This window comes from Vicia villosa, linkage group LG4, assembly GCF_029867415.1.
Source record: "Vicia villosa cultivar HV-30 ecotype Madison, WI linkage group LG4, Vvil1.0, whole genome shotgun sequence".
NCBI classification, from domain to species: domain Eukaryota; kingdom Viridiplantae; phylum Streptophyta; class Magnoliopsida; order Fabales; family Fabaceae; genus Vicia; species Vicia villosa.
The window spans coordinates 97535293-97559592 of record NC_081183.1 but is presented as its reverse complement, the minus strand read 5'-3'; the positions used below and the strand labels follow the sequence as shown (position 1 = coordinate 97559592).

Here is a 24300-nt window from a genome sequence, read left to right as displayed (position 1 = left end):
ATGACCGCCATTCATCTGTTGCATCATCTGCAGCATGAACTGATTCTGCTGCTGTTGCATCTGTTGCATGAACTGGGGCCATGGAACATTCGCACCGCCATCCGGTGTATTCATTTGTGGAGGTCGTGTGGGGGGTCGACCACGAGTCCTGCGTCCGTCCGCCATGTTCCTGGAGGTTATCAAAATGGGATTAAGTTGATCAGGCTCAATGCCATAGTCATAACACAACAAAACTCATGGGAACACAACACATCTTGGACAGAAAGAAACACTTATAATATCTCATGGCTAGGTCGAGGATACGACCTGCTCTGATACCAACTGTAACACCCATATATAAATACATGCATCAAATCATATAAGTATACATGAATCCAAGTATTTGGTACTGAAATACCAATAAGTTCCTAGACAACACATTATACATATTAATGCCCAAATACTAAAGTTCTACACAATGGCATAATACATACAAGATGTTCAAAATAAAAAGCTAAGAACTAGATCAGACAATGATCTCAAAAGAACTCCACGACGGAAGCTTCGCCATATCCAAAATAAGAACAAGGAATAAGGAAATCAAACTTCTTTCTCCTTACCCTTCACGGAACTTGTAGTACCTGAAAACAATAATTAATGGGGTGAGATATAAAATCCCAGTGAGTTCCCTATCCTATGGATCCTCTCGGCTTTACAAGGTTCTAGCCTATCACTCTCAAATCAAGACAAGGAACTAGACCTTGAGTTCACACACTAACATTATATGGAATCATACTTAGAGTTCAACAACTCAACACAAGATTATTAATCGGAAACCAATACCAAGGCATCCCCATATTCCCGTCCCCTTCTACGTCTAGGAGGTGGCACGAGTCATGAATCCTTTGGAAAAATCTTGACATACGAAATGGATTCGGACTCATGAGCCTTTCCCCATGAATCGTCACTTCACATGGCCCGTACACCATCACAAGTCTCTACCCGTAGGTTCCATTCGTACACAAAAGCGGGAATCAAACCTGCCAAGATTATGTGCCCTTCCGCACGGTGAATGCCTGTTAGCATTCAAAGGAAAAAAATAAAGAATAAAGAAAATACTACGGTTCCGATTAATACATCAACAATGGTGATCGCTTCCGCAAACCACTAGGCCTGTTAGCCTTTCCTCATAAGATTCCAAACACGTATGTTCCATATAATGTCTCATCCTAGGTTTCTTTGTTAAGCTACACAACCTAACAATTCCTAGTTTTCCTCACTTATCCTTTATTCACATAATAATGAAGTTATTCAACCCTCTTGATATAAACATTTATAACAAGGTATACTAATCCACCTGCAATAGAACTCAGTACAATTATAGAATACACAAGTATCATACTAAAAGCATAACGTTCTCAAGAATTCGAACGAAAACCAATCCAAGTACTCAAGCAATTTCCCGATTCTCGATTAAATAATTCTCCCTTTGTTCCCAAAACCTATACTACTAGAAAGTACACGCTTCTAGCTTCCTATCACTTCGAACGGTGATTAAAACAGAGTTATGGTTCAAAGTTATGCTTGAAACAATTTCCATTAAGTTAAGAAAAATTGGTTAAGGAAGCTTCAGTTCGCGCCGCGCAACAACTAGGTCGCGCCGCGAACCCTATGGCAGAAGCAAACCACTATAATTTCTAACACTGTTCGCGCCGCTAACTAATCTACGCGCCGCGAACCCTCTGGCAGTAGCAAACTCTAAAGATTTCCAAACTATTCGCGCCGCGACACCCAGTACGCGCCGCGTGCTGAAGGCAGAAGCAGAACCCCTAAAACCTGCATAGTTCGCGCCGCGCAGCCCCGTTCGCGCCGCGAAGCGCGCGAGAACTCAGTTCTCAGCTCTGCCTCATACACAGATCCATGGTTCAAAAACCATCTAAATCCATTCACACTTGTTCCAGATCAGATTAAAGCATGGATACAAACTATAGTTGATCTATTCATAGATTATAATCACTTTGCTCATGAACATTGATGAATTTGTCCAAAACCTAGAATTTCCTCTATACAAAACCCTAAATCAAAACTTATGATTTCTCATCCATAATCAAAGTTATAAGTTTCTAACTAGAGCCCACCTCGATTAAGAGTCGTTGATGTCGAAGATGAGTTGATTCGGCGGAGAAATGATCGAAATCCAAGCTTTCCTCTTTCTCTTTTGCTCCTCCTTCTCTCTACTCCTTCTCTCTAAAATCTTGTTTGTTTAAAGAATGAGAAAGAAATAGAAAGAAAAGGATATAAGAAAATATCCTTTAAGTTAACACTACTAACTTAAGGTCCAAAAGCATCTCTAACGTATCAATTGATAAAACCTCAGTGTCAGTTAATACATTAGAGCATTTAATTAATACGGGGTATTACATCCGGTTATAGAGTTATAACCCCACCCTTACCTTAGATTTTAACGGCCGCTCTAACTCTGATCGAATTCCTAATTTTCGGTTCCGGCTGTGCACTTTTCGTATCCTCTTCTTCAACCATTGAGCTTCAAAACCCTTGTTTTGTTTCTCTTCTCACGTAAAGCCACAAAACCTATTTCTTTTTTTTCTCCTTGTTTTGTTATAATAAAACCAATTCTATTACCAAATCAAATATTCTACTAGTCTTATGTCCTTATTGGGCCAACTAAACACACCTCCAAATTTGCTAGTCATCACGCCATTACTATGTTCAACCGAAATTATTAAATATTGTCTAAAATAATAATACTATTTCTAATATTTTTTCTCCGATTAAACCAACTAAATACTCGACTATCAATTTAATCGTCCAAGCAACGTATTATTCCATATTCCTCGTCTTATAATATACTAATAAATTTAACTTTGATCGAATTTCAATATTAAATCCTTGAATAATTTATTTAAAAAATTAAATAAATTTTCGGATGTTACAACCCTCCCCCACTAAGAATATTTTCGTCCTCGAAAATCTATCCGACATATTCATCCTTAACACATCCTACACATTTAATCCTCCGATCAAACGACAACCCGATCACGGTTTAAATCCAATACTCATAACTCAATCTTCCAATACTATTGCAACATAATCATTACTAACTTGCCAACCATTTTAGCAATATCTTGAAACAACATCTTACAACGTAGCAACAACTACCACTCGCTTACATCTGGTTATATAATCTCATCTCATCATCCTCAACAACATATTCAACACCAAACACATACGCAACTCTTATTTCCAAATTCAACTGTCCTTCACTAACAAAGCACCAACAACTTACAACTAAAACATAATCGAGAAGCACAGCTTCTCCCCCACTTAATTTCAAACCAACTCCTGCAACAAGAAATCAGAAAACAACAAGTACCAACAGTGTTGTACACACTTGTCGCGTACTAAGGGATAAACAACAACTAGACGACTCTTGCCGGACGGACCGACCTGCTCTGATACCACTGATATAACACCCCAATTTCTTCCCGGCATTTATAATAAAATCATAGTTTCAAAATTTTTCCAACAAACATGAGATTTCACATTTCAACATAACACGACAACAATCAGATACATAACAATTTATTTTGGAGGATCACATACCAACTTTTATTAATTAAGCAGCGGAACTCAAGATATTCACCATATACAACATATTGATCTTTGTTTAATAACAACAACGTAAACAACATTGTACTTATTAATTTCAATATTTAATTATCTTAAACAAGTCAACAAGGAACAAGCAACATAATAAACTAAGTATCCCCTGAGTGCTATGTATCAGAGCGACACACCAACTTGGACTCGATGAATCTACTAAATCTTCATCAGTGCGTATCACCTGCACGTTACCAGTATAAAGGTAACGGCGAAACAAAAGAAAGGCTGAGATATCTTCCAATATAAACAGACGTATGATAAACAATATATTAGAATTAAATCATGCAAAATTATCGCGTCAAAACTTTCAGACAACAGTTATAATAACAACTAACATTTACAATTATAATAACAAAAGCCAACAACAACATATTAGTTGTTATAACAAGTCATTAGCATAACAACTTATTCAACATCAAAACAAATCAAATTTGCTAGTCATCACGCCATTACATGTCACAACAAGTCATTAGCATAACAACTTATTCAACATCAAAACAAATCAACTTTTGCCAATTCAAATGAGACGCAACAGTGCATATGCACATGGTACCCAGGGCTTCAGCCCCCATCGACAATTTCCAGATAATAGAGGCATCAAGGCATAAGCCTTCATCGCTAATTTTCCAATCCAGACCATCGCTAAAATGCATATGTATGAATGCAACAATCACATACAACAACAACAATCATTGTCACAAAGGCACCGGCCTATACCGTCGCTATACCAATAAATAGAGGTATTCATCATCACTTCAACACTGGCCATAAGCCTACAACCTCCTCAACATGTCAACAACTCAAACAACAACACAAATCCATGTCGCCAAGCATAAGCATATATCACAAACTTTACCAATAATTAGGTGTAGACATCGTCACCAATTTCCTGCAACTTCGTAATAAACAACAGAATATAAAAACAACACAATAAAAACAAATTCACAGTTGGGCAACACAATTATTAAATTATTGCAAAGCAAACTGTTAAAAATTATTAGTTATTAGTCCCTTATTTATTATTCCACTATTAAATAAAATCGGTTAATTCACTGTCTATTTAAATCTATCACTACCTTTCCATTAAGTTATTCTACTATTACGATTTATATTGATTCCTCTACCAAATTGCAACCTGCTACTAAATTGTGCAACTTAAAACCTCCTGCTAATTCATATGTATACACTGTCACCAGAAAATACGGTTACTTATTATTTTCAAATTCTACTGCAATAAGTCCATTTTAATCTATCAAAAGATATATTAGCATTCCACCTGGTACTAAGTAATATGCCACTGCTACAAATTAATTCCACTATCAATATTAACTAAAGCCTTCATAAGTTACTATCCTGTTAAAATCAAGTGTTATGTTAATATCTATTCTCACTCATTGGAACACACAAATAAAAGAACATATAGAAATTAGAAGATACACAGCATGGCCCACATCCCCACACAATGAGGACGATCGTCCCCTTCCCCATACACATGGAGGCGTCCGCCTCCCTCCCTACAACCCTTGAGGCGCCCAGCCCTTTCACCATGTGGGTCCCTCCACCAAAATTCAAGGCCACCACGTGTGGCCTGTGTACCTAGGTACCTGCAATTTTACGTCATGTGTGTTTTTTACTCTGATTCTGGTATCCTTTCCTTCTTCGAGTGGTTAATAAAAATTCCAATTTCTAGTATCACTCACTCAACAATTAATTTCATCCTAGTGCAATCGTACGGTTAATCAATCATCCTAAATTCTTCACACAACAGTATATAAAATTAATCATTTTTGCAACATAATTCACACAATTAATCCGAGATAATTTCCTACAAATTTAACCCCCACATATCATTCATCATAAGTCCGGTTATAGAGTTAGAACCCCACCCCTTACCTTATATTTTAACGGTCGCTCTAACTCTGATCGAATTCCTAATTTTCGGTTCCGGCTGTGCACTTTTCGTATCCTCTTCTTCACCCATTGAGCTTTCAAACCCTTGTTTCGTTTCTCTTCTTACGTACAGCCACAAAACCTATTTCTTTTTTTCTCCTTGTTTTGTTATAATAAAACCAATTCTATTACCAAATCAAATATTCTACTAGTCTTATGTCCTTATTGGGCCAACTAAACACACCTTCAAATTTGCTAGTCATCACGCCATTACTAAGTCCAACCGAAATTATTAAATACTGTCCAAAATAATAATACTATTTCTAATATTTTTTTCTCGGAATAAACCAACTAAATATTCGACTATCAATTTAATCGTCCAAGCAACGTATTATTCCATATTCCCCGTCTTATAATATACTAATAAATTTAACTTTGATCGAATTTCAATATTAAATCCTTGAATAATTTATTTAAAAAATTAAATAAATTTCCGGATGTTACAACCCTCCCCCACTAAGAATATTTTCGTCCTCGAAAATATATCCGACATAATCATCCTTAACACATCCTACGCATATAATCCTTCGATCAAACGACAACCCGATCACGATTTAAATCCAATACTCATAACTCAATCTTCCAATACGATTGCAAAATAATCCTTACTAACTTGCCAACCATTTTAGCAATATCTTGAAACAACATCTTACAACGTAGCAACAACTACCACTCGCTTACATCTGGTTATATAATCTCACCTCATCATCCTCAGCAACATATTCAACACCAAACACATACGCAACTCATATTTCCATATTCAACTGTCCTTCACTAACAAAGCACCAACAACTTACAACTGAAACATAACCGAGAAGCACAGCTTCTCCCCCACTTAATTTCAAACCAACTCCTGCAACAAGAAATAAAAAAAACCAGTAACAACAGTGTTGTACACACTTGTCGCGTACTAAGGGATAAACAACAACTAGACGACTCTGGCCGGACGGACCGACCTGCTCTGATACCACTGATATAACACCCCAATTTCTTCCCGGCATTTATAATAAAATCATAGTTTCAAAATTTTTCCAACAAACATGAGATGTCACATTTCAACATAACACGACAACAATCAGATACATAACACTTTATTTTGGAGGATCACATACTAACTTTTATTAATTAAGCAGCGGAACTCAAGATATTTACCATATACAACATATTGATCTTTGTTTAACAACAACAACTTAAACAACATTGTACTTATTAATTTCATTCTTTAATTATCTTTAAAAAGTCAACAAGGAACGAGCAACATAATAAACTAAGTATCCCCTGAGTGCTATGTATCAGAGCGACACACCAACTTGGACTCGATGAATCTACTAAATCTTCATCAGTGCGTATCACCTGCACGTTACCAGTATAAAGCGGCGAAACAAAAGAAAGGGTGATATATCTTCCATTATAAACAGACATATGATAAACAATATATTCGAATTAAATCATGTAAAATTATCGCGTCACAGCTTTCAGACAACAGTTATAACAACAATTAACATTTACAGTTATAATAAAAAAAGCCAACAACAACATATTAGTAGTTATAACAACTATTTCACATCTTCCAGACAGTACATGTCACAACAAGTCATTAGCATAACAACTTAATCAATAACACAACAAATTAACTTATGCCAATTCAAATGAGACACAACAATGCATATGCATGTGGTACCCAGGGCTTCAGCCCCCATTGCCAATTGCCAGTTAATAGAAGCATCAAGGCATAAGCCTTCGTTGCTAATTTGCCAATCCAGACCATCGCAAAAATGCATATGTATGAATGAAACAATCACATACAAAAACAACAATCATCGTCACAAAGGCACCGGCCTATACCATCATTATACCAATACACAGAGGTATTCATCGTCACTTCAACATTGGCCATAAGCCTACAACCTCATCAACATGTCAACAACTCAAACAACAGCATAAATCCACGTCGCCAAGCATAAGCATATATCACAAACTTTACCAATAATTAGGTGTAGATATTGTCACCAATTTCCTGCAACTTCGTAATAAACAACAGAATATAGAAACAACACAATAAAAACAAATTCACAGTCGGGAAACACCACTATTAAATTATTACAAAGCAAACTGTTAAAAATTATTATACATTAGTCCCTTATTTATTCTTCCACTATTAAATAAAATCGTTTAATTCACTGTCTATTTATATCTATCACTACCTTTCCAATAATTTATTCTATTATTATGATTTATATTGATTCCTGCACCAAATTGGAACCTGCTACTAAATTGTGCTACTTAAAACCTCTAGCTAATTCATATGTATACAGTGCCACCAGAAAATACGGTTACTTATTATTTTCAAATTCTACTGCAATAAATCCATTTTAATCTATCAAAAGATATATTAGCATTCCACCTGGTACTAAGTAAATTGCCTCTGCTACCAATTAATTCCCAACAATGAGGACGATCGTCCCCTTCCCCATACACATGGAGGCGTCCGCCTCCCTCCCTACAATCCTTGAGGCGCCCACCCCTTTCACCAGGTGAGTCCCTCAAACAAAGTTTATGGCCATCACGTGTGGCCTGTGTACCTAGGTACCTGCAATTTTACGTCCTGTGCATTTTTACTCCGATTCAGTATCCTTTCCTTCATCGAGTGGTTAATAAAAATTCCAATTTCCAGTATCACTCATTCAACAATTATTTTCAGCATAGTTCAATCACACGGTTAATCAATCAACAGAAATTCTTCACACAACAACATATAAAATTCATTGTTTTTGCAACATAATTCGCACACAATTAGTTCGAGCTAATTTCCTACAAATTTAACCCCCACATATCATTCATCATAAGTCCGGTTATAGAGTTAGAACCCCACCCCTTACCTTAGATTTTAACGGCCGCTCTAACTCCGATCGAATTCCTAATTTTCGGTTCCGGTTGTGCACTTCTCGTATCCTCTTCTTCAACCATTGAGCTTCCATACCCTTGTTTTGTTTCTCTTCTCACGTACAGCCACAAAACCTATTTCTATTTTTTCCCCTTGTTTTATTATTATAAAACCAATTCTATTACCAAATCAAATATTCTACTAGTCTTACGTCCTTATTGGGCCAACTAAACACACCTCCAAATTTTCTAGTTATCACACCATTACTAAGTCCAACCGAAATAATTAAATAATGTCCGAAATAATAATACTATTTCTAATATTATTTCTCCGATTAAACCAACTAAATACTCGACTATCAATTTAACCGTCCAAGCAACATATTATTCCAAATTCCTCGTCTTATAATATACTAATAAATCCAACTTCGATTGAATTTCCATATTAAATCCTTGAATAATTTATTTAAATAATTAAATAAATTTTCGGGTGTTACCGTAATCGGTTACCCAGTTAAGGTAACCAATTACCCAACTAAACAGTAGCGTGTGTTTTTGAGTTTTGAAAAGAGTAACCGGTTACCCAGTTATGGTAACAGATTAGCGAACGAGACAGAGGTGTGGTTTTTGGGTTACGAGGAGTCATAAAAATTTACCCAGTTATGGTAACCGGTTAGCACTGTGTTGGGAGTAAAATTTCTAAAACTTTAAAAATCCAAATCTTTTGACTCGGGTGTCTGTTTGACGCAACGTTTGGACTTTTGGAGAGCTAAAAATATCTTCTTTAACATGATCCTAACTTTGATACTTAAAAATAATTTTTTTCTGTTGGAGACTCATGCCTCGAGTGTTAGTGTCGTACAAAGTGTAACGATTTTGTGAAGATTAACGATGATGTTGCAAAATGATAATTTTATAAATTGCAGAATATACTGCAAATGATGTTGTTGTTGTTGTTGACCTGAAAAGGCATATTGTTGAGGGCTTATGCTCTAGAATCATATAATCATGTTGTTGCATTATTGATGTTGCATGCATTTCATGGTTGAAGACTTATGCCTTATTGTTGGCCTAGATTGGCAAATTGTTTAGCGCTTGTGCCCTGTTGGTATCACATGCATAAAGTCGAGTCAGTCCCACGACATGAAGATGCATGTTTCTATGATGACTTTAGTGTGCTTGTGTATATTGTTGTGTACTTGGATTGATGACGATGGTATAACATATTGAAGCATGAATTGTGATAATCTGTATGAGATATTCGTTGCATAGCTACTATTATATAACTCATTATATTGTTGCAATATATATCCCCTTCTGTTTGAATGTTGTCTCTACGTGGGTAACGTGTAGGTGACAAGGATTAGAATTGTTTGAGGTATGGAGTTGCACTTTGTCTTGCGTAGATTGAGTCGGGTCTTGCTCTAATACGTAACACCAAAGATGAACATTAGTTTGTTTATTCAGTATTAGTTGTTTTGAAAGATTGTGAGAGCATTATAGACTCTCTTTTATTTGGTTGATGAATTGTTGGAGACGATGACTATTATATTTTAATTGGTTTTCTGCTGCATTAATAAAGCAAAGGTGAACACTAAATATATGGTGTTGTCGGTTCATCCGATAAGTGTGTTATGTATCCACATATGCATGTTTGAGCAGGTTTTTATGATATGATGAAGTGTAGCACCCTAATTGTTGTGTTTTATTTTGAAATTAATTTATTCTATTTATTCGTTTATCGTTAGAGAACTAGGATGTTACATTACTGGTATTAGAGCAGGTCGGTCCATTCGGCCAAGTTGTCGAGTCTATAGAGTCGTGTGACGGTCGAGTATTGTCGTTTTGGTTTCTAACTGTTATTTGTTGTGTGATGTGAAGCAGAAGATGGATGTAAGAAATGATGTTGCTATTGCTGTTGTCTTGGAAGCAATGGCTCAAGCTATGCAGAATCAGCCTAACGCGGGTGCGATTGACGTGTCCCGCAGCTTGGAGACTTTCTAGAGGGAAAACTTACCTACTTTCAAGGGCAGTCATGATCCGGATGGGCGCAAGTTTGGATCAAGAAGATTTAATGGATTTTTCGGGTTATGGATTGCTCTATAGCGCAGAAGGTGCGGTATGGTACGCATAAGCTGGCTAGTGAGGCTGATGATTGGTGGCTTGAGACTCATCATAGGTTGGAAGCTACAGGTGAGGTTATTACTTGGGAGGTGTTTAGTAGGGAATTTTTGAGGAAGTACTTTTTGGAAGACGTTTGTGGGAAGAAAGAAATAGAATTTTTGAGGAAGTACTTTCCTGAAGACGTTTGCGGGAAGTACTTTTCGGAAGACGTTTGCTAGATTCATGGAGCTAGCAAAGTTCTATCCTCATTATAATGAGGCAACTGTTGAGTTTTCCAAATGTATCAAGTTTGAGAATGGGATGCATCTTAAAATCAAGCGAGCGATTCAATATCAGAAGATCCGTAAGTTTCTGGAAATGGTGGATTGTTGCAGGATCTACGAAGAGGATAGTAAGGCTCACTACAAGATCATGAATGAGAGAAGAGGCAAGCAACTTTAGAACCATGGTAAATCTTATAGTGCTCCTACTGACAAAGGTAAATAGAAAGCTGCTGACGATAAGAGAACCAGTGGGGGAGATGCTCCTACTGGCGTGGTATGTTTCAGATGTGGACGACCTGGTCACAAAATTAATTTATGGACTATGCGAAACTCTATCATTTTTGAGCAAGCTTCTTTTATTTTCGAATTGGTGTTTTGTAATGTGGTGCAATTATCGTGGAGTTGGTTAGCTAGATCTTGTGAGCCAAAACATTGCTCTAGCTATTATGAGTGGTATAAGTTACCGCTTAGTTGTTTTAATTCCTTGTAATTCTGTAAAAGGGTTGCACCCCTAGTGCGATTTCTTTAATCAATTTCCTATTAAAAAAAATTAATGTTTGCACTAGAGAGGTGAATAGATGTTTTAGTTGTAGAAAAGCTGGTAACAAGATAGCTGATTGTAAGTACTAATCAGTTATATGTTTAAATTGTGGCGAGGAAGGAAACATCAGTACTCAGTGTCAGAAACTGAAGCGAGCTCAGACCAGAGGGAAAGTTTATGCTTTAGCTGAGGCTCAGACACCTAGCGAGGACCGGTTGATCAGAGGTACATGCTTCATTAATAGTACTCCTTTAATCACTATTATTGATACCAATGCTACTCATGGTTTTATTGTTGCTGATTGTGTGAAAAGGTTAGGTCTTGTTTTATCCTCTATGAATGGAGAAATGGTTATCGATACTCCAACTAATGGATCGGTGACTACTTCTCTTGTATGTCTAAAGTGTTCTTTGTCGATGTTCGATAGAGACTTTTCTGTGGATCTAATTTTTTTACCATTGAGTGGTCTGGATGTGATATTGGGTATGAATTGGTTGGAATGCAACTATGTTCATATCAACTATTATGACAAAACTGTGCGGTTTTCTAATCCTGATTAGGAGAAGGAAACTGAGTTCTTATCTGCTAAGCAATTGAATGAGCTGATGAAAGATGAAGTTCAAGTGTTTGCATTGATGGCCTCATTTTCCATTGAGAATCAGGCTACTGTTGATGAATTACTAGTAGTGCGAGAATTTGCCGAAGTTTTTCCAGATAATATTCTAGATGCACCGCAAGAAAGAGAAGTGGAATTTACTATTGATCTTGTCCCTGGTACTAGACCTGTTTCTATGGTTCCATACAAGATGTCAACATCTGAACTAGCGGAGTTGAAAAAGCAATTAGAAGAACTGCTTGAAAATAAATTTGTGAGGTCAAGTGTGTCGCCTTGGGGAGTTCCAGTGTTGTTAGTAAAGAAGAAGGATGGTAGTATGAGACTTTATGTTAATTACCGATAATTGAATAAAGTTACGACTAAGAACAAGTATCCACTTCCGTGAACAGATGATTTGATGGATCAGTTAGTAGGTGCACATGTATTCAACAGGATCGATAAAGGTGGGATTCTAACTTTCTAATAGGAAGTATAAATGTGGATATGTAAGGATAATTTGTAGGTTAGGTTTTAGTGTACATATTCACGGATTAATCCCTATAATTGATTTAAATTGGTGAAATTGATGTGATAACATGTTTGGGATTGTTGTGTATGTGTTATGAATTCTATGTTTGGACTGATTTTCTGTTGATTAGAAATTGGATTTTTTTGATAAATAGTGGGGATTTTCGTAGCTGTAAAAACTGCATAATTTTTGGCTCTAAGTGTAGGGGAATCGGTGACCCAGTTACGGTAACCGGTTACCCAGTGTAATTTTGGAAACATTGGGCAAATACATGTTGAGGTAATCGGTTACCCAGTTATCCAATTGAACAGTAGCGTGTGTTTTTGAGTTTTGAAAAGAGTAACCACTTACCTAGTTATGGAAATCGATACTCGAACGAGACAGAGGTGTGGTTTTTGGGTCACAAGGAGTCGTAACCGGTTACCCAGTTATGGTAACCAGTTACCACAATGTTGGGAGTAAATTTTCTAAAACTTTAAAAATCCAATCTTTTGACTCGAGTGTCTATTTGACGCACCGTTTGGACCGTTGGAAAGTTAAAAATATTTTCTTTAACATGATCATAATTTTGGTATTTGAAAATAATGTTTTTCTGTTGGAGACTTATGCCTCGATTGTTAGTGTCGTACAAAGTGTGACGATTTTGTGATGATTAACGATGATGTTGCAGGAATGATAATTTTATAAATTGCATAATATAATGCAAATGATGTTGCTTTGGTTGTTGGCGTGAAAGGGCAGATTATTGAGGGCTTATGCTCTAGAATCATGTAATCATGTTATTACATTATCGATGTTGCATGCATTTCATGGTTGAATTTTTATGCCTTGTTGTTGACCTGGATTGGAAAATTGTTTAGGGCTTATTCCCTTTTGTTGAGGACTCATGCCCTGTTATTGCCCATTATCTGGCAATTGGAGAGGGCTTATGCCCTGTTGGTACCACATGCATAAAATCGAGTCAGTCCCATAACACGAAGGTGCAATTTTGCATGATGACTTGAGTGTGCTTGTGTATATTGTTGTGTATTTGAATTGATGACGATGGTATAACCTATTGAAGCATGAATTGTGATAACCAGTATGAGATATTCGTTGCATAGCTACTACTATATAACTTATTATATTGTTGCGATATATATCCCCTTCTGTTTGAATATTGTCTCTACGTGGGTAACGTGCAGGTGACAAGGATTAGAATTGTTTGAGGTATGGAGTTGCACTTTGTCTTGCGTAGATTGAGTCGGGTCTTTCTCTAATACTAACAACGGAGATGAACGTTTGTTTGTTTATTCAGTATTAATTGTTTTGAAAGATTGTGAGAGTATTATAGACTCTCTTTTATTTGTTTTAATGTTGGTTGATGAATTGTTGGAGACAATGACTATTATATTTTAATTTGTTTTCCGCTGCATTAATAAACCAAAGTTGAACACTATAAAGATGGTGTTTTCGGTTCATTCGATAAGTGTGTTATGTATCTACGTATGCATGTTTGAGCAGATTTTTATGAGATGACAAAGTATAGCATCCTTATCGTTGTGTTTTATTTTAAATTAATTTACTCTGATTTATTCATTTATCGTTGGAGAACTTAGGTGTTACATCACCTACCCCACATCGGTGGTAGGTTGATGGTATATCTAGTGTTTTTTTAAAAGATCTAGATATAGTGGATGATTATTCATGGGGCTTCCAACATCGGTGTTCTTGTATATGAAGCTTAATGTTGCGGGAAAAAAGTAGGACAAAATAACTAGTATGATATATGTTGCGGGAAAAAAGTAGGACAAAATAACTAGTATGATATATGATACTAGTATACTTCAGGTAATATTTCCTTGTACTTATTTAATTAGATGTTCAAAGTTATTTAGTATACATTAATGCAAACATGGATGTATCACTACTTTCTATGTATTGATGGATGGGAGTTTAGCCAAGGGTACATGGAGACTAAGCCAGATTCCAACATCTTTATTACAAATTAACGATGAAGGGACATCTTACTATAGAGCCAGATATAGAGCTCATATACCACCTACTACTATAGGATACAGTGTTTTAGAACTAAACTTCTTACCGAGTTAAGCACATACTCCCTCCGTCCCAAATTATAAGAGAAATTCACTTTTTAGATTCATTGAATAATTAATGTATCTGGTCTGCATATAGACCAGATACATTAATTATTCAATAAATCAAAAAAGAGAATTTCTCTTATAATTTGGGACAGAGGGAGTATTTAATATCATCTTTTCTTGATGGATTAAGATGCAGATTGTGAAAGATCGGTTACTTTTCTAAGAAAGTATTGAGTTAGTTTTGTTACATGTAGGATATTCCTAGAAGACATGTCTTTCCTTCTCTTCTAATTATTATATGGGTTAATAGTAATTTATCCCCCTGTAATATGAGCGTGTTTCGATTTACCCCCTACCGTTGCCAAAGGCAGGTTTTGGCAACGGTTTTTTTTGAAAAAACAGTTGCCAAAAAGTAGGGAGAGGGGAAAAGCAAAATTCGCTAACATTACAGGGGGTGAATTACTATTAACCCTTATTATATCAACCCAAATTGATCAGAGATATGTTAAGTACTTGGACTATATTTTGTACCTTGAGGACCGAGATGTCTATATCCCCCATGGTTGGGAAAATGTATATGGATTGAGGTGTCTGGATCCCACACTAGTAGGTCAGATGCATATACTAGTCGAGGAGAAAACCATTGCAGACAAGGGTAGCATCATAAGTAATATAGTCCTTGCATGCATGTGTATCCAAAACAAGGTCTTGAGATGTCAGAACAATTGTTTGGAGATTTTAAGCGAAGTCAAGGCTGCATTATGCAAGGAGAGGATGAAGATGGGGACCATTAATTCCCGTGTGACCTAATAAGATGTATTTTAGATATAATTTATTTTGTTGTAATTTAAATGTGTTATATATATATATATATATATATATATATATATATATATATATATATATATATATATATATATATATATATATATATATATATATATATATATATATATATATATATATATATATATATATATATATATATATATATATATGAGTTTTGGCGTAGTCTGGATTCAGTAATCCATACACATATATATGAGTTTTTGGCATAGGTTTGAATTATATGTAATTCAAAATGTGTCATTTGATTCTTTTGTTTGGACTAAAATGCACAGGAATACTTTTATGGACTAAAATGCACAGGAAATTTTATAAAATGATGTTGTTGGTTCATTTTTCAATTCTCATTAAAAAAAAACTCTTCTTACCGATACTCTAATTTAGTTGTAGTTCACTTCAACAAGATAACTTTTCTTTATTTACTTATGATCAATGTCCGTGTTAGACTAAACATCAATTAAATTAAATAAATCTTTGTCTCAACCACCACAATATGAGAATGACTGTCAGTGTTGAGTATTTTTCGTTTTTCCATCAATGATTAAACAGCTTCAAAAGGCTATAATGTCAAAACCGTTTTTTCAATATTCAAAGAGCTTCAAAATGAAGGTAACAGATCAAACTACTCTCTTCTGATATATATATATATATATATATATATATATATATATATATATATATATATATATATATATATATATATATATATATATATATATATATTGACTTGCAAAGGATTTGTTGTAAAAGTGAAAAATAGGTTACAAAGAGATGGTCTTTATATAGAGACCAGGAAAACATAAATAGACATAACATTTAATGATTAACTATTTCCTATGAAAGTTTGTCTGCCCTAGAGAATCTGTCTTTTGGCTTTCCAAGACTGCATTTAAATTTATCCAACAAAACTCCCCCATAAATTAAATGCTCCTTCGGTCAATTAATCCCAGCATTATCTTGCCTCTGTCGAATATCTCCTTCGACAATGGTTTTGTGAAAATATCTGCAGCTTGATCCTTGCTTGCCACATGCTTCAGTTCGACGCTTCCATTTTTCACATGTTCTCGAATGAAATGAAAACGTACGTCGATGTGTTTACTTCTTTCATGATTCACTGGATTCTTCGCCAGTTCGATTGCTGATTTGTTGTCGACTTGTACTATGGTTGCATTTTCCTGCTTCTGCTCTAACTCACATAACAATCTTCTAAGCCATATAGCATGGCATACACACCATGATGCAGCCACGTATTCTGCTTCGCATGTTGACAGTGTTACAATTGGTTGCTTCCTTGAGAGCCATGTGAAAGCAGTGTTTCCCATAAAGAATACATATCCTGATGTGCTTTTTCGATCGCCTATATCTCCACACCAATCGCTGTCGGAGTAACCTGTTAGCTTGTAATCTTCTGCTTTTGAGTAAAACATTCCAAGTGACACAGTTCCTTGGATATAACGAAGAATTCTCTTCAAAGCTTTCCAGTGTGAGTGAACTGGTTCTTCCATAAATCGACTCAAGATTCCGACACTTAGAGAAAGATCTGGTCTAGTACATGTGAGATATCGAAGACTTCCGACCAAGCTTCGAAATTTGTTTGCTTCGACACGTTCCCCCCCATCAAATTTTGAAATCTTGGCTCCTGGCTCCATTGTTGTCGAGATTGGATTGCAACCTTCCATTTTGAACCTCTTCAGAATGTCCTTTGCATATTTTTCTTGTGAGACAAAAATTCCAGTTTCTTCTTGTCGAACTTCCAGACCAAGAAAGAAGCTCATTCGACCTAAGTCCGTCATTTTAAATTCTCGTGTCATTCGACCTTCGAATTCTTCGATCATTTGATCACTGTTGCCCAGGAAAATCAAGTCGTCGACATATAGTGCAACGAGCAGTATATCTCCTTTATACTTCTTTACATATAGGGCATGTTCGTAAGGACATTGTTGGAAACCATTCCTTTTGAAGTAAGTATCAATACGTGTATTCCATGCACGAGGTGCCTGCTTTAATCCATAAAGTTCTTTCTTGAGTCTTAGCACTTTTCCTTCGCTTCCGTCTTTCATGTATCCTGGTGGTTGTTCGACATAGACTTCTTCTTCGAGCACACCATTCAAAAATGCTGATTTGACATCCATTTGAAATATTGCCCATTTGAGCTGAGCAGCTTGAGAAATCAGCAGTCGAATTGTCTCCATTCTTGCAACTGGTGTGAATACTTCGTCATAATCTATTCCTTCCTTCTGCCTGTATCCTTTTGCCACAAGTTGCGCCTTGAACCTTTCGACTTTTCCTTGAGCATTCATCTTTTTCTTAAACACCCACTTCACACTAATGGTTCGACTTCCTTTTGGTAACTCTGCTAGTTCCCAAGTTTTGTTGTGTTCGATAGCTTTAATTTCTTCGTCCATGGCATTCTTCCACTTCTCATCTCTCCATGCTTCTTCGAAACTAATGTTTTCAGAATCTCCCAGTAGACACACAAGATGTACTTCTTCTGTATTATCATACAACTCTTGCAAGCTTCTCATTCTGGGCTGTGAGGATTCGTCTTCACTGTCAGAGTATTCAAACCTTGGTAATTGATTTTGGGTTGTTGGTATACCGACTGAGGGTTCTTCAGTTTCAACTATGTCTTCTGTCGAATTATTCCAGTCCCACCTACTTGCTTCATTCACTCGAACATCTCTACTTACTACCACCTTTTTGTTTATGGGGTCGAATAACCTGTATCCTTTTGATTTCTCATCATACCCAATTAATATATATTTCTGACTCTTGTCTTCAAGCTTCGTTCTTCGTTGATCTGGTACATGTGCATAAGCAACACTACCAAATACTTTAAAATGAGATACAGTCGGTTTCTGTCCACTCCACGCTTCTTGCGGTGTTCGATCTCCCAAATTTGAATGCGGACATCTATTTTGAACATAGATTGAACATTGCACAGCTTCTGCCCAAAATTCCTTCGACATGTTCTTACTTTTGAGCATTGAACGAACCATGTCAAGGACTGTTCGATTTTTCCTTTCAGCAACCCCATTTTGTTGAGGTGAGTATGCTGCAGTTAGAAATCTCCTTATACCCTGCTCCTCGCAATACTTCATGAAAGCTGTCGAAGTATATTCTCCTCCTCTGTCAGAACGAAGTGCTTTGATGTGTCGATCAGTCGATTTTTCAACCATTACCTTGAACCCTTTGAATGCTTCGAATGCTTCAGATTTTTCTCTCAGGAAGTAGACCCAAGTCTTTCTTGAGAAATCATCGATGAAGGAAATGAAATACTTCTTGCCACTAAAGGATTCTGGAGTGATTGGTCCACAGATATCAGTGTGAATTAATTCAAGGATGTGCTTAGCATGATATTCTGCCTTCTTTTGAAAAGAAGTTCTCGTCTTCTTGCCAAAAACACAATTTTCACAAAATTTTCTTTCAAACTCCATGTTAGGCAAACCATGTACCATGTTTCTTCCCGCTAATCTCTTTAACCCAGCATGATGTAAGTGACCAAAACGTAGATGCCACAGAGTTGCTTGGTCTTCAGTGTCGATTTTCAAACATTTTCCTCGAACGCTTCTCAGATTCAGCTTGTACATTCGATTCCTTCCCATCTCAACTTGAGCAATTTGGTGCCCTGACTTATCCTTCAAATGCAGTATTCGATCCTTCATAAATATCGAATATTCCTTCTCTGTAAGTTGCCCCAGACTTAGAATATTTGCTTTTAAATCTGGTACATAATAAACATCTTGTATTTTTCCAGGTACGTTGTCTTTCTGCAAATAACAAATTGTTCCTTTGCCTTCGACCTTTACCTTCGACGCATCTCCAAAAGATACATGACCACCTTCAATTTTCTTTATTTCTTTGAATAGATGTTTGTGACCACACATATGATTACTTGCTCCTGAGTCAAGGTACCATATAGTGCCATCTTCTGTGTTTGTCTCCTTTTGGGTCATTAATAGGAATCCTTCGTTTGATTCTGTTTCTAGTGCGAAATTTGTTGTCTCTTCGACTTTCCTCCTGAATCGACAATCTTTTGCAAGGTGTCCCCCTTTTCCACAATTGTAGCAACTGTATGAGTTGCAATCCTTCGCAAAATGTCCATGTTTATTGCATTTGTAGCATTCGATGTTGGAGTTCGACCTGCCACCTCTATGACCACGTCCTCGACCACGCCAATTTTGTTGACTTGCCTGTCCTCTTTCGAAATTGTTGTTCTGATAGCTTCGACCACCATCTCGACCTCCACGACCACGTCCTCGACCACGCCAGTTTTGAGATAAAAGTGCCCTTTCATCTCTAGTGGATTCCTTTGTCTGTTCTGCATTATTAAGTGTTTCCTCCTTCTTTTGTATTTTGCGTTGTTCGTGTGCCTCAAGTGAACCAGCTACTTCTTCGACAGTGATTGTCGCAAGGTCCTTCGATTCCTCTATTGCACATACTATATTTTCGAATTTTTCAGTTAAAGATCTTAAAATCTTTTCGACAACTCGAGCATCGGTCATTGCTTCTCCATTTCGTTTCAGTTGATTTACAACTGTTTGCACACGCGTGATGTAGTCCGACACGGACTCCGTCTCCTTCATCTTCATCCTTTCTAATTCTCCTCGAAGAGTTTGCAAACGAACTTGCTTGACTCTATTTGCTCCTCTGAACGCCGTCTCTAGTGTATCCCACGCTTGCTTCGAAGTGGTTGAACCAGCAATCTTCTCAAAACCAGATTCGTCTACTGCTCTAAACAACATGTATAATGCCGTTTTGTCTTTCGACCGCGTCTCTTTCAACGCCTTGTTCTGGGCTGCTGTATTTCCCGTCGTGGTTTCTGGTTCTTCAAACCCTTCTTCTACAACCTCCCACACATCTAACGATCCAAGCAGCGCCTTCATCTGGATGCTCCAGTTCTCATAGTTTGATTTTGACAGTTGCGGCAATGGCATCTGGTTCATCATGTTTGCCATGCGCTCTGATACCAATTTGAAGGTAACAGATCAAACTACTCTCTTCTCATATATATATTGACTTGCAAAGGATTTGTTGCAAAAGTGAAAAATAGGTTACAAAGAGAGGGTCTTTATATAGAGACCAGGGAAACATAAATAGACATAACATTTAATGATTAACTATTTCCTATGAAAGTTTGTCTGCCCTAGAGAATCTGTCTTTTGGCTTTCCAAGACTGCATTTAAATTTATCCAACACAAAAGACTATAATGTCAAAACCGTTTTTTCAATATTCAAAGAGGATCATGTCGTTCATATTATCTCTGTAAGCGATGTCGTCCCATGACATCTAATGAGACAACGACATGTATGGTTGAATAGATGAAAAAATAATTATTTTGTCGGATTTATGATATTTTTGTATATAATTAATGTTTTTATTGATTAATTATTTATTATTGGTGTTTGGCATATTACTTGTTGCTGAATTACATCTAGTTAAATGAAATATTCTGATTTATTATTAGTGTTTGACATGTACACTAACATCTTGAAAAACACCCTCTTGTAGAATCTACCTCATATACTAAAGTCTGGAAAAAATTTGTCAAATTCAAAATTTTCAAAGAAGTTTTATTCCAATTAAAACATTTTTCAAGATAAAATAACGATGGAGATTTGTTATTCAGAAAAAAGAGAGACAGATGTACGTTAGTGGTCTGCTTATATTTTGTTATTTTATTTTCCTTTTCATGAAAGTCAGAGTTAATTCGTCGTTTCAATCTCGTGTGCAGTGGTCTGGTCACGTGTGATCTGTGATGTTTCCATCGTCTTTTCCGCTTCCTTCTTGCAAATCCCGTCAGTTCCAGGTCTTGCTTGCGCCACTCAACAAAACTATAATCTATTTTAATACTCCTGTAAGTCAGTATCCATTTTATAATTTAAACTGACAATGATACCAGAATAAATTATATAAACAGAAACGATCTTCCTCAACTATTGCATAAAACTCAAATCTCCATTGAAAGTTTCTACTTTCTATTTACACTATAAAAAAGTTTTATATTATCAATCTAGTGCCGGAGTTAGAAATTTTAGGTAGTCTAAACATTCCATGTGACATAATATATAAATAATCATAAACTGTACTACATAAAAGAGATGAAAATAATTAATTGAACTGAGCCTGGACCAACCATTAATTATTAGTCTGTTTTAATTTTCACATTTTGTTTTTACTAATTTTATTCATATTTCGTCTAAAAATCGACTATTAATGAAGGAGTAAAAAAAATAGAGATTGAGCTAGCTGGATCATGCAACCGCCCCTAAATGACGATCACATATTTCGATAATTGAAATAGTTATATGACATGACAAATAGTTATATTTTTGTTGAATGAAAGTGTAAAATTTTTATAGGACCATTAAATTCCTAATAGAATTCTGATAATTGAAATTCAAAATTAAAAAAACAAAATTAATTATTTTAAAGAAAAATTCAAAGAAAAAAACTAAAAGCCATTCCTAACGGTAGCATAAATTATGGCTACGTCTATATATGTACGTACATAGGTAAGAATAAGAAAGATGTACTATAGTATATTCATTTGCATTATTTATTATTGTATTTATGATCAATAAATAATTTTCTAGATCTCACCCAGCATACTCAAATAAGATTCTCCCTAGTCACCACCCTTTTGCAATAATGGCCCCTTTCAATCCACACCCCTTCCTTTCGAATGATATCCTTTGTTATGCAGAGACATCTGATACTACTTTATATGTGATTTGTTAGATCAGTTCAATGGATAGTTGTGTTGATAATATCTGACCGTATCATATATGACCGGTTAAATCAATTAAAATTTTTAAAATTAGTGAAGTTGATAATTGTGCTGAAATATCTTACGGTAGAATGGTTATTTCTTTTTCTATGTACCACACTACTACTCCCTCCGTCTCATAATAAATGTCCTATTTGAACAATGCGCGGTTTGAGACAAGAAAAAAATGCAAATGAGACACTTATTATGAGACGGAGGGAGTACTACTCAACAATTTAACTTTCTTTTGATACTATTCTAAGTGTTAATTAAATATCCTTTGTCAGAAACACTATTTACTGTCTCTGCCACACAGTCATTTCATTTCATGTGGCATTCACAACACATAAACTAATGTGCCACTTCTCCTTTGTCCCTTACCATTACATTACATGATACACTTATTATTACCAACTTCTTCTCCACCATCAACAACAACATTAACTATGACTTGTTCATCTTCTTCAATTATTACTAGAACCGTTATCATCATCTTCTACCTATTTTCAAACTTCAATTCATAGAAAAACATCATCATGGTTACTACTACTACTACTCCTACGAAACACCCTTCTTCTAATGCTATGTCTCTTCCATTTCCATCTCCTAAACCTCCACCAGAGTACCCTGATTTGTATGGAAAGCGCCGCGAAATGGCTCGAGTTCAAATGCTTGAAAGAGAGATTAGTTTTCTTGAGGTATGCTTTTCAGCTCGTGCAAGCTCGTGCAAACCCTGATTTATATATATGCTTTCACTCTTTTGAGTAACATATGAATCACATACATTGACATATATATGTATCAGTGTCGTCGTATTAGTGTCAAACACTAAATGCGCCTTCAATCTTAATATCAAATTATAGAGTGATTGAAATTATATAGGTTTTGAACCTTTTAAGTTCATGAATAAGATGAGTATTTTTCAATTTTTGCAAGATTTTGATGATTTATATGTACTATATGATTACTTCTTCAAGTGATGTTTTGGCTTCTGAGGATTATTTGTTACAGTTTCCTTATCAATCTACAATGATTTTCAAAATTATTGTTGTCAATTTGAGGAGTTAGACAGCTACTAGCATTTATTAAAAAAAGTAAAAATTCAGTGGAATCTTAGAATTTTTACTACGAAGCGCTGACAGAGACCAGCACACACAGACACCAGACACAATAGTAACACAGACGTTAAACTATGGTAATAATTATAGAAAAAAAAATTATTAAACGTAACCATATGTGTGAATATTGATATCGGTTAATGACATGTATTAGACATCGCAGACACATCTAATATCAAGTGTTGACTTGGTGCTGCATAGCAGCCTTATAAACTACTGTCATTTTGCAGTAAGGTTGAATTAGTTACTTCTATTGTGTGAAAAAACAATGACACGCAACTTTTCATCTGGCAGGAAGAATTAAAATCTTCAGAAGGTTTTCAACCATCTTCAAAATGCTGCAAAGAGTATGAAACTATAGAAATCCATTCATTTCTTTTCTAATTATATTTCTCTAGCTGTGTCCATTTTGTTGATTTGTTTACTGGAACAATATTACAGGATTGCTGATTTTGTGACAGCAAATTCAGATCCTCTGTTACCAATGTAAGAAATTAGTACTATGTTTATGTTCATGTTGAACTTTTCAAGTTTTAGAGAAATTATTATTCTTATGATTTTTCCTTTTCAATTAGGAGGAAGAAGAACCGCAAGTCATGTTGCTTAGGGAAGTGGCTTCGGTACGAATTTTATTTTGTTACTTGATTTTATTACAACACAAGTTATAATTATTTTTTGATTCTGGTGATTTAGAGACTCGATCCTCTATACCTGAAGTATGGTACAACAGTTATAAGGACGTTAGGTTGATCTATCATTCCCTACCGCTGTTGTACCATATTCTAGTAGAGGATATTGGTAAACTAATGAGTAATTTTTTGTGCAGTCGGATGCGTTGTTTGAATTTGTCATGGTTCTGTTGCTGGTGGTGCGGTTGCTTCTCTGGTTGTTGCAACCGCAAACCAAGAAATTGCAAATGTAGTAATTGTCTTCC

General features: G+C 35.8%; 1 protein-coding gene across 1 annotated transcript; it reads left to right on the top strand.

Moving 5' to 3' along the window:
- Window positions 1-22623: 22623 nt before the first annotated feature.
- LOC131599382 (guanine nucleotide-binding protein subunit gamma 3-like) lies at window positions 22624-24081 on the top strand. Its single transcript, XM_058871759.1, has 4 exons — window positions 22624-22946; window positions 23661-23713; window positions 23808-23852; window positions 23942-24081. Exons 1-4 carry the CDS (start codon window positions 22785-22787, stop codon window positions 24009-24011), a joined length of 330 nt encoding a protein of 109 aa, XP_058727742.1. The 5' UTR covers window positions 22624-22784; the 3' UTR covers window positions 24012-24081.
- The last annotated feature ends 219 nt before the right edge of the window (window positions 24082-24300 follow it).

Bases quoted from the DNA above. Each gene is read 5' to 3' on its own strand.
- LOC131599382 (XM_058871759.1), top strand. From the start codon at position 22,785: ATGGTTACTACTACTACTACTCCTACGAAACACCCTTCTTCTAATGCT. The intron at 23,714-23,807 runs GTATGAAACTAT...ACAATATTACAG, and splicing joins TCTTCAAAATGCTGCAAAGA to GATTGCTGATTTTGTGACAG. The intron at 23,853-23,941 runs GTAAGAAATTAG...CTTTTCAATTAG, and splicing joins TCAGATCCTCTGTTACCAAT to GAGGAAGAAGAACCGCAAGT.